The sequence below is a fragment of the Athene cunicularia genome (genome assembly GCF_003259725.1).
Source record: "Athene cunicularia isolate RWA chromosome 8 unlocalized genomic scaffold, athCun1 chr8_part1, whole genome shotgun sequence".
NCBI lineage: Eukaryota > Metazoa > Chordata > Aves > Strigiformes > Strigidae > Athene > Athene cunicularia.
The window spans coordinates 30,446,136-30,458,030 of record NW_020799109.1 but is presented as its reverse complement, the minus strand read 5'-3'; the positions used below and the strand labels follow the sequence as shown (position 1 = coordinate 30,458,030).

General features: G+C 37.8%; 1 protein-coding gene across 8 annotated transcripts in view; it reads left to right on the top strand.

The window, feature by feature from the left end:
- Positions 1 to 11,895, top strand: part of RALGPS2 (Ral GEF with PH domain and SH3 binding motif 2) — a 124,692-nt gene that overhangs the window by 88,513 nt on the left and 24,284 nt on the right. For all 8 annotated transcript variants that reach the window (XM_026853466.1, XM_026853469.1, XM_026853467.1 and 5 more), the window contains 5 exons: positions 1,220 to 1,357; positions 2,267 to 2,357; positions 5,066 to 5,133; positions 5,800 to 5,935; positions 6,751 to 6,902. In XM_026853466.1, the coding sequence (XP_026709267.1) occupies positions 1,220 to 1,357; positions 2,267 to 2,357; positions 5,066 to 5,133; positions 5,800 to 5,935; positions 6,751 to 6,902 (585 nt within the window). The remainder of the gene's footprint in view (positions 1 to 1,219; positions 1,358 to 2,266; positions 2,358 to 5,065; positions 5,134 to 5,799; positions 5,936 to 6,750; positions 6,903 to 11,895) is intronic.

The window sequence follows — 11,895 nt, the reverse complement described above, 5'->3', positions numbered from 1 at the left end:
ATACAAGGCTGAGAGGTGAAGCAAAATATAATTTTAGAAATTCCCTGTTACTGAAATAAGTTTCTTAAAAATATTATTTAAGTGTGTATATTTTTTTATTTGGATATCTTGTGGAAAATGCAGGGGATGAAGAGCAATTCCTTTTTAATAGCAGAGTTGCTCAGGATATGTTTAATTTAGTCAAGACAAAAATTATTAGTCTTTGGGTGAAGTTCAAGAAATTGAGTTCCATTTAGAATTAAAATAAGCTGTTTATCTACAGCATTAGTATTTGAAGAGGAGGATTTTCCTCTTTACACGATCAAGAGATTGAAAAGAGCAGTCAGGTTACAGTGGTGGTGGGGAAGAAAGCAGGTAGAAGACTTGAAGAGACTTACCTATACAGCTGTTGGGTCATTGGAGTTGTGATTAGTATGAACTGCAGGATTTGTACCACATTTCTGAGTGCACTTTTTGCCTAGTTTACTTTTCCCAAGTTGAGTTTGAGTTTCTATTTGGCCTGAAGAGTTGCAGATGATATGACTTTTCATTCTGCTGGTTTTTTAATTGCTGAATGGGAGGAATGAAGTAGTAGACTTCCTAAAATCATTAGTAATTTTGATCATGTATTTTAGCTTTGTGTGTTTAGTATGCTTCATGTTTGTCAAGGAAATAATTAATTGGTGATATGTCAGATTAGGTTCATGAGTAGTTGTGCATGTCCTTGTAAAAAGTTTTACATTTAGAAATAATTACACTGTTAAAGACAGTCAGCTAGTACATGCCTGGAGTGATGCAGGAGGAAAGGATCCTCTGCTTGCCACTGTTACTTGTTGTACAGAGAATGAAAGCTTATTGAGGCTCATACCCTCAGTGTCTGCACAGCATATTGAAAACTCATACCCTCATTGTCTGCAAATACAGCTGAGATAACATTGACAAAACTAAGGATTAAGTGATTGAGAAGAGTGCAAATTCAATCCTAGACAAGGGTGGCACAGTAATGTACTTTCCTGTAAGTCCAAGCGTTATAGCTGTTTTACTCTGAGTTCTGAAGGCTCTCGGATCTTGCCAATATGATTTGTCATGTAAATCCAAAATAGTGTTCTGAGGTAATGCTGATGCATGTTAGTTGATGAAAGCGGAAATTCTTCGAACTGCTTTTTTTTTTTTTTTTTTTTTTTTCCTGGTTAAATGTGAGATACTAAATAAAGAAACTTTTCATTCTAATCTTATTCAGGTATTTATCTGTCAGACTTGACATATATTGACTCTGCCTACCCATCAACAGGGAGCATTCTGGAAAGCGAGCAAAGAACAAATTTAATGAACAACATTCTTCGAATTATCTCAGATTTACAGCAGTCATGTGAATATGGTAAGCTAGTGTGTAAATATTGCAGTATTAAAGAGAACAACTTCAAAGATCTTTAATATTGGTCTGCTGTAATGTAGTGGCCCAACCCATTTGAATGCCATTAATGCTTTCCCTCAACCTCTCAGCCCAAAAGATGCTAAATTTAATAATTCAGTAAGTTTACTGTGGTATTGTTGGTTATGACAGCATCAGCATGAGGAGACAGTATAAAATGCCCTTTTATTACATTTTTACAGTAGATACTTTCTCATGAAAAATGAGGAAAACCTTGTACTTAACAGTGGTTTTACTAGTATGTTATAAGCTTGTATCCCTGTGTTTCATAATTTTATGACTGAATTCTAAAAATAGTAGGATTGCTTCTGGAGTAGTACTTTTACTAGAGATAATAAAATATGTTCAGCTTGTCTTTGGGACATTTATAGTTCTGTTCATAGGTCAGATAATGTATTTTTTCTTCAAAGGTGGTCTCCCTCACAGTCCTGTCCAAGTTCTAATGAAATCATAAGACTGCATTTGTGATGGTGGATTGTGTTAGCACAGGACTGTGGCTTCACTGAAAGCTCAATATAATGAGAACGTGGGCTGTGAAGGAGTCCTCAGATACAACCTTCTGGCTTTGGGCCTTCAGTTTGGCCAGGGGTGGGCTCTCAATTTCATTAGATGTGTTCTGATAAGCAGAGCAGCTCTAGGGGGCTACATACCCGCCTTTATGAATGTGGGGAATGTCAGCTCAACACATGACAAGTGCTACAAAGGACAGTAATTTCAACATCAGTAGGGACTGTAGTTTGTACCTCCATCTTACATAAAAAGGCAAGAGATCTGATTCTGTTGAAAAAGTTTCTGGAAGATAACTTTGTTTACCAATGAATGGTACAGTGATAATGATTGTCATCTGTTCTCCAGATATTCCTCTGTTGCCTCATGTCCAGAAGTATCTAAACTCAGTTCAGTACATAGAAGAACTACAAAAGTTTGTAGAAGATGACAATTACAAGTAAGTATGAAACATTGTAACCAACTAACTCATTACAAAAAAATTTTTACAACACAAAGCCTGTCACTTTTAAGAGGGCACTGGTATTGGGGGATTATGTGTCTCAGATGCACCAGTTGCAAGTAGTGAGGTTACAGTAGAGTCCTGTGTTCAAGACAATTTTCAGCATGCTGGATGGCCTGTCTCCTTCCTTTTGTATGCCTGACTGCATCAAGCCCTAGCTTTCATGACTGTTTGGTCTGTTGATTTATCTGCTGACCTCTTTAATTGTTTGCTAATGAAGACTCTGTACTTCTGGCTCACATGTAACACTGTTCAGTCAGTAAGATGGATCCCATGATTGGAGATAGCTTATGTCACTTTTCATCAGAACGAAGTCCAGAGATCTTACTGAGGGTGACTTAAGGCTTTCACATTCATTTATATTTCATTTTCATTTTGTATTTTACTCTTTGATTTGGTTTTACAGTGTGAGTAAAATGTAAACACTTGATTTTTTGAGAGGCAAGATTGTCGATCTGTGTCTGCACCTATTCCTCCCAGCATGCCACCCAAAACAGAGGTTTCTACTTTCCTTAATTAAAAGGTTATTACTGTATTAAGTGATTTGGCACCCAGAAAAACTGGGGGATGGAAATCTCTGGCAAGAGGCAGGAACTAGCCGTGAGGATAGAAAAAACTTCAAGCAAATCCATAGCATATGAAAACAGTTTTTGTTCATTGCCTGATCTGGTTGGGGAGGTTCCCGACCCATTGCCATCCTGCCTGCCCAGGCAGTTTGTCACTTTGGTTGTGCTGAATTGGCTGCTCGTGTAGCTACATTTGAATGGTGGGAGGGGTATGCACACTAAAGGAACAGATATGCTTTACCATTTCATAGCCCTAACTTGGATTTACTAAAAGGCAGCAAATGGGGATCCTTCAGTTTATATCAAAGAACAGTTAATGTGGGCTTGACACTTGGCTTCGCCTCTGAGGTTTGTAAATTGTTCTCTGCATGTTTGCATGCAAGCATCCAACTTTACCTTTTTGCTGAAATGTCCTATAGCCTGATTTTTGAAAGTATTGCTTGCTTATCACTGAGAGTATCACTGAAGTCAAACATTTGAAAGGGGAAAAAAAAAAAAACAAAACCGAAACCCACAAACCCATATTTGCAGTCTGCTACTTAGTGGCATATTGTTTTCACAAATTCCACACTCCACTTTCCTCCACCTTCACTTGGTAGGACTCCCTACTAGTGGGAATTTTACTGCTTAAGGAGCTGCAGTCTCTTCATCCCATACAACCTATGTCTTGATAGCAGGGAAATGGAGAAAATTGCATGTAGTGTCGAAATGTAGCTGCTATTCAGAAAATCTGGTTTTATACCTATGGGTTTTGTACGTCTCCAAACTGATTTTTTTTTTTTTTTTTTTTTTTTTTTTATGGGGGAGAGTGTTCTGAAAAACTATTCTCACTGTAACTATTATACTTTTATCCCCTAAGGTGTCTGCAAAAAGGCTGAAGTTAGAGAACAGCTGTGGTGACTTGAATACATTTTTTCTTCCTAAAGGATTTTATTTTATTTTTTTAAATTAAGTTTTAAAATTGTAATGAATCATTGCTAAACTGTCTGGGGGTGGGAGGAAGAGAAGCTGTCGAACTTCAAACTTTTCCTCCTCAAAATTAAGTAGATGCTTTTCCAACCTTGCAAACTTCAAAGATTCTAGTTCTGTAAACTGTGTGGACAAGATAGGCTTGATCTTTCTGGAGTTCTCTGCTCCTGGAGTCTACACAATTTGTGGTACTGTTGGAAATGACATTAAAAAGTGCCTGTTGTGAAAAAAACTTGAATTATGGATGCAGTCAAGTTGATAATGTATTTTCCAAAATGTAAAAGAAGGATTTTGGCTGTTAGATCAGTCAAGTCAAAAGGCTTGGCCCACTACACTAGTGCACTTTATAGAAAAATTGAAAATATTAAGTGTAGTAGCTATAAATATTTTAGCCAGGGTAGGGAGAACAGTTGTATACTTTCTATTGTTTCCAGGTTTTGTACTAGAGTAGTGGTATCATCACTGAGTTTCATGTATCTGCTAGGACTCCCAGGGCCACGTAGGTCCTGGTTTATGTGTGACTATGGTTTCCTTGGAGTGTGGTGCCAATGCAGAGCAGTGGCCTCTTCCTCTGCACCTTCCCCAATGTGACTTTGACACACTTGCTAACAGCCGCTCATATGGGGCTTTTGCTCTCAGAAGATGAAGATGGCAACTGGTGGCTGTTTGGCTTTGTGTGGCTGGTGCTGCCAGCTGCCTTGGGCTCCTGATGCAGGAGAGTTTGCAGTGCTGTGCTGTAGCCAGGGTTTCGCTGTTGAGTCTTGTCAACATGGCATCACAAACCTGTCCTGTATGAACCAAAGCACAGACTCATCGACTATATTATGCTCTAGCATGACATTTTTTGATTCCTATATTTCTATCCCCTGTTGCAGTAGTAGGGTTTTTTTCTAACACACACATTCCCACCTCCCCCACCCCCCCAAAAAAAAAAAAGTTTGGAAATAGTATATGCTAAAAACAACTATGCACAGTTTGTATTAACTCTGTAGTGTTCCTTGCAATTATAGAAACAGGCAGTTTTCAATTGTAATTTTTTTTTAAATTAATTTTTCAAAAACTTTTATATGCTTCTATTTTCTGATAATTTTTCATGCTTCTTTAATGCAGACTTTCATTAAAGATAGAACCAGGGACCAGCACCCCCCACTCTGCTGCTTCCAGAGAAGATTTAGTAGGTAAATGCTTAATAAATATGAGATGACTTGAGGTTGTCAAATGCATTATTTTTGAGTTGCGGAGATGGAAAATATTTGCCTGAGGCTAATAAAGAAGTGTGAAGTATAAACACTGTATATTTGTAATAAAAAGTCTAAAGGTGATCTGTAAAGAAATTCAAGGAATTGAGTCAGTTTTTTAGGTTCTTATATGTATTGTGGCACTAACTTGCTAGTGTCATTTAGGGTGAAGAGCTACTAAGTATTCAATTCTTTGTTGTGTCTAGACAGAAGGACCTTCATCTAAACTTCATAGTATAATATGCTTCCAAAAATGTATATTTTTTTTGATCAGTGCCAAAAGTGGTTGAAGGCAGGAGTTTAAAAATGGAAGATCAGTGGTACCTGTTGAATGCCAATGTAGCTAATGCAGCAACCTTTAGGACTTGCAAAATGCTTGTAAATAGGTGGTCTATTTGAAATAAGTGTATTTATTTTTAATCCTGTGCAGAAAACCAAAAGTAAAGGGTTTTTAATTATCAGTACAAATGTACCAATGAGTTTTATTGCAGGCTATCACTTATAAATTGAGTTTATGAAGTTTTGTGCAAGACTGTCACAGTTTTCTGAGAAGTAGCCCTGACAGTAAATCTGTCTAATCGGGAGTAATGTCTTTTTTGTTCCCAGGCTCTGAAGTTGGAGCGTCTCCCCAAAGTGGACGGAAAAATGTTGCAGCTGAAGGAGCCTTGCTACCACCAACACCCCCTTCGCCTAGGAACCTGATACCACACGGACACAGGAAATGTCACAGTTTGGGATACAAGTCAGCATTTTATTTATCTTGAAAAGCCTAAGCTTTGTGAAGTATCATCTTGCAATACAAATACTTTCCTTTTAAATGTAGCATGATTTGTACACAGTGCTTACAGACCAATTCGGGGCAAAAGAGCAAGCTCAGAACTAAAATGGTAGTATCCCAACCAAAAAGAATTAGTCAAAATAGGAGGACTGTGCAGCTGTTACAACGATAAGAATAGCCAATGAGTTAACCAAAATACGTTCTTTCTGAATGACAAAACTGTCGCTTAGAGCAACTCAATGCCAGGGTAATTCTTAAAGCAATTACTTCAGTTTGAATTTTAATTGGTATTTTTAGAGACACCTCCTTTGTAGACTTTCATATAACTTTGTATAATAATGACTTCAGGTTTTTTCTGTGTAGGTGTACTTTGAATTAGTGTCTTGATCACTGTATCATCAATTCCCTTGTCATCTTTTCAAAATGCAAGATTGTAGCTATTCAGTAATTCATCTCTTAACATCCATTGTGTAAGTTTAATGAGCTAGAATGCAATTCTAAAGTTCAATTATGTAAGTGTTATAGTAAGACAAGAATACCTTAGGATATTGAAAGTAATTTTTAAAGTACTCTTGACTTTGCTGCAGGAGTGTTGTACAGTTTTAAGACTGGCAGTTCCTGTAGATAATAGAGTTTGTGAACAATTGCATACAACTTGAGTTATGATTTAGTTTGGTGTTTGGAACACACAGCATGCAATCCTTCAGGATGTTAAAGCAACTACTTTTGAAATGTATCAAAGATAATGTTGTAACAGTTTTATCCCTGTTCATTTCTAGTTTCATACACAAAATGAATACAGCTGAATTTAAAAGTGCAACATTCCCCAACGCAGGACCAAGGCACCTACTGGATGACAGTGTCATGGAGCCTCATGTCCCATCCCGAGGGCAAGCAGAAAGCTCCACCCTTTCTAGTGGAATTTCAATAGGTAGGAACTGTCAACATAGTCATGCAGTACATGATCTTTTAATACAGATTTTAGCATGATTAGTTGGTGATTGTACAAGCAGTGATACTATTCTAAAAAAAACAATTCTGTTTCGGAACAAGTTTAGAAATGTAGGTGGAGAAGGGCAGCAGACTTTTGTCAAGAGTAGATAGTAATTAAACTTTCGGATACTTCATTTTTGTAAGTTATTTATCTTCAGTTATTTAGGATATTCTTTTGAGAACAACTGTTTTCTGACTTTCTTATATGACGGCAGTTGCTCTTTTTTCCTGTTACACACAGATCCTTAAAGTGGAGGCAGGGCAGGGCAAGTGCCTCTTGGATCCACCTAACTGCATCCATTGAGAAATGGAACCTCTATCACAGTCCTTCTTCTCAAAATTACTTGCTTGATAGAATTCAATGGTATTCAGGTTTTAGGCATTTATGGTAAAGATTTTTGTAGTGTTATGCATTGCTTTGGATAACTTCATTTTAAAAAACAGTTTTGTTTTTAGCCTTCATGGAGAGAAACAAGGTCACACAGTTTAAAATTATGCTGGTTTTAGGAGCTGTTTATATATTTTCTTGAGAGCCATATTCTGAGCAAACATTAAATATATTTTTTTATGTGGAAAAAAATCAAGTATCTAGAGGCAATAATTTAAAAAAAAATACATTAATAACTAATTTTGTGGAACTATCTTAGACCAAATTAGTTTGAACATGTTCACGCCAGACAGCTTCCACTATTAAATGTGCATTGCCTGTCTGTTTTCTACAGGTTCTCTGCTGTGGCAAAGTTTGCCATTTCACAGTCATCCAGCAGGAATGATACTTCTCATCAGCATACAAACAGCTTGCATTCTCAGGGACTGCACAGTACAGGAGAACCAAACTTTTGTCATCATTTTTGAGATGTAGCATTGCCCTTTTCTCTCAGTGCAGTTTTTTTTACTGATGCTTTCTATCTAAATCTCTAAAACTTCTCTGCAATTGATCCTTTTTTTCTAGAGTACATTATTTATTTACCTTCATTAGAGCCTTGCAAGGAAGATTTGCCAGAGCTGATAATCAGTTTTTTCATGAGATACAATAAAGAACCAGTCAGCATCTAGACATTTTGGAGAACACAGGGTTTTCCTACTTTGTCTTATCCTTGAATTTTTCAACTCTGTTTTCTTGCTTAGCTCAGGCATGGCCTTACTGTCTTGATGTAGTCACCCTTACCAGTTGCAACAACATTTGCACTTTAGAAGACTTTTATAAATCATTTGTAAAACAGCAACATTGCACATTTCATGTAAGATCAGCATTTGTGTTTAGAACTTCCCCTCTCCTGTTCTCTTCCACCTCCATCCTCCCCATATGGCAATACTTTAGTCTTTATCACTGTTTTGACAGTCTAGCATTGTTATTTCTGCTATGTCTTGATTATGAAAATTTAGATGGCACAAAAGATTTGTAGAGGTGTTAGAAATGCGTATGGAGGAAGGAAGTAAGTTCTGGAGACTTGAAGTATCTGTTACTGAAGAATTCTTGGAAATATAAGTTGTCTGGCATTCTGTACTGCTACCTCAGCAGGATTTAAGGAAGTTGATTGAAGCTGCTAAGCTCCTCCATCATGTTTGAAGTAGTCTGTTTACTCAGTACTTGGAAATAGTACAGTCACTGCAGCAGAGAGGAGGTTTACAGTATTCTACAACACAACTTCAAAAGATAGTCAAGGAAACTTCTTCTGAATGTGTGTACTGAAAAGAGTGTTATTCCTCACCTTGCCCATAAATGTGGATTTAAACCTGTCGCTCTAAACACAGGACTACCTTTTCTTAGATATAAGCCTATATAGGACTTAACTTTTTGGATAAATGATCCCTCTTCAAAATATGGACAGTGTTTCTGACATGCCAGCACCTTGAATGTGACCTTAGAGTACTTTAAATCACTTGTGTTTTGAGGGCTCAGAGGTGTTCAGACATTTCCAGTCTTTTCATATTGAAGGATCTGATATAATCTGTCTATATCAAATATCAAAAAAGCAGCAGTGTAACAGCAGTGTCTATAGGATGCTTGTATGCAGCACTGTACCATTACAGTGCTTTATCTAATTTAAGAGTATGTGTGTTTATGCTTTTTTTATCAAGCCCCCTGTCTGAGTTGCCTTTGCTGTTAACAGATTACTGTAATCTATTTACAATTCGCTAAAGCCATTTATAGGCATGTTACAAAGATTCATCACAGAACTGTTTCTTTTTCTAGTGGTGAACACACCAACTACTTCATATACATTAGGACTCTTCCACTTGGATTTCTTCAGTTATCCCTGTGATAGAAGCTTTCAATATCTGATAGAGATCAGTTAGACCATCACTAGGTTTGAGATTCACAAAACTCTGTTCTGCATATAAGCATACTAAAACTGAGCAGTTAATCTGCAATATCTGTATCTCTAAACTAAAAGCACATGTTCAAGTGATGATGGGTAATTTTGCTTGTGTTTTGCTGGAAGAGACTGATTCATTCTGGGAAATGGTGCATTGCATACAATAATTTTTACATCAGTGTAATTAATCTTTCAGGTACAAAGGATACTCTGATTATTTTTCTTTGCAATGAATGATTCCTAAAATAGCAGCAATGCAGAAAGTGACTGAGGTCTGGGATTTCCTGAAAATAGGCCTATCTGTAACATGACAGCCATGGACAGATTTGACAATACCGAACTGAGTAGGGAAGCGGACACTCTGGAAGTGAGAGCCACCCTGCAGGAAGACCTGGATAGGCTGGAAGAGTGGGATAGCAAGAACCTTATGAAGTTCAGCAAAGACAAGTGTAAGGTCTTGGACCTGAGAAAACATAACCCAGGAGTGCAGCAGAGGCTGGGATCTACCCGGCTGAGGAGTAGCTCTGTGGAAAGGGACAACCAGCTCAACACAAGTGAACAGTGTGGGGCTGCGGCAAAGGAAGCCAACAGGGTGCTGGGGCTGCATCAGCAAGGGCATCGCCATCAGAGAGAAAGAAGTGGTTATCCCACTCTCTACTCAGCGCATGTCAGGCCACACCTGGAATACTGTTCTCAGTTTTGGCCCCTGCTGTAGAAAAAAGATGTGGACAGGCTGGAGAGGGTCCAGAGAAGGGCCACAAAGATGATCAAGGGACTGGGCAGCCTGCTGTGAGAGGACAGGCTGAGAGAACTGTGTTGGTTCAGCCTTGAGAAGAGAAGGCTTAGGGAAGACCTTACCCCCATGTTCCAGCATTTAAAGGGTGGCTACAGTGACAATGGAGACTCCATTTTTACAAGGAGTCACATGGAAAAGATGAGGAGTAATGGGTACAAGTTACTCCTGGGGAGATCTGATTGGACCCAAGTGGAAAATTTTTCACAGTGAGAACAATCAGCCACTGGAATAATCTCCCCAGGGAAGTAGGTGGTGGATTCCCCACTGGACACTTAAGATTCAGCTGGACAGGGTGCTGGGCCATCTTGTCTAGACTGTGCTTTTGTCAGGAAAGGTTGGTCCAGATGATCCTTGAGGTCACTTCCAGCCTGGTATTCTATCATTGATTTATCAGCTTCTTTTCTTAATTTCAGGGTCTGGAAGCTGATATTTGTACATTCAACTCATTCTGCAAAAGCCTAGAACTCAAAAACCAAAAAAGATATAGCCCCCATTATAGTAATTTCTTGTGCTTGGGTCAAAACAGTTCTTGTTCCTAGAACTATGAGACTGTGTTCAGCAGACAGTCCTATATTATGCTAGAGTAAGGGAGGTGTACATCTGCTTCTGTTGCTGATTTACTTTATAAGTGCTCATTATCTGCACAAAAGTGAGAAATCTTTTTTTCATCAGTGCCAAGGCTATCCTAATTAGAAGGAAGAAACACTTGATGAGTTGTATATACAATATCAGATGGGAAATCTTCTCTTGAATTCAGGAATGTAACAAGGAAATAGTTTCTTCTAAGTTTTAAACATTCATTATTCAGACAGCTACATTTGAGTGTCATTTGGAGTTCTTTATAATCACATAGAGAATTAAGATCTTCAAGGACACAATTCATCTCATTCTTAGGTGGGTGGCTAAAAAGAGGTTATATGACTTGTGTCCTTAAAAGTCCACTTCTGATGACTACAAAGAGACTTTTGACAGATGAGACATGAAAATAGACAGATGAATACTGCTGAAAATAGTGTCTGGTTTGTGCAGACAATCCAGGAGATCTGCTTTATTAGTAAATTGGGACAGATGCTTTTCCTTTGCAGTGAGTGTTCATTGAGAACCCCCACTGCTTGCTATTAGTAAGTTTCAAAGCTACAAGATAGTTTTATTCTGTGATCCCACATTTTTGATGAGGTCACTGTATATTCTTTCAAAAGAGTGAGCTTGCCCTTCTGAGGTCTCAGCATTGCTCTTGACTGGGTTGAAGGAACCACCGGCACACTCTTACCAGCTGTTCTCCTACATGTATTTGCCTGCTGTCACCTCCTCACCTAAAGTAGGATAAATAAAGATACTTTTACAAGATTGTGGTTCCACTCAGAAATAGCATGCAACTTCCTTTCAATCATATTTTTCTTAAGAAACATGGTTTTCTAATAATTGTTGATTTTAAGCTTTTTTTTTTTTTTGCTTAAGCTACTCATAAGTATTGCAGCAATGTTCAGCTTGCTTCATTAATGTTCTCAGAAGTTTTGGATTTCCACTGTTTCTTATGAAATGCTTAGCTGCATTACTGAACATCTTTTCTGAAACTGAATTTGTCTACAATGGCTAATTGTCTAAATAATTCTGTAGAGGTAAAGTGATGGTGTAAAATAGACTCCTTTTCATATATTGCTTCTCTGTGGCTTTTCTCCTCCTACAGCACCTAACATATGTTGACACAAAGTAATTTTGCTTAGGAGGTTTTCTTTTAAGGGTGCAGTCTCACATGTATACCACATAAGAGTAGATGTTGAGGTATGAACACAGAAATACTCAGCTGAAATAAA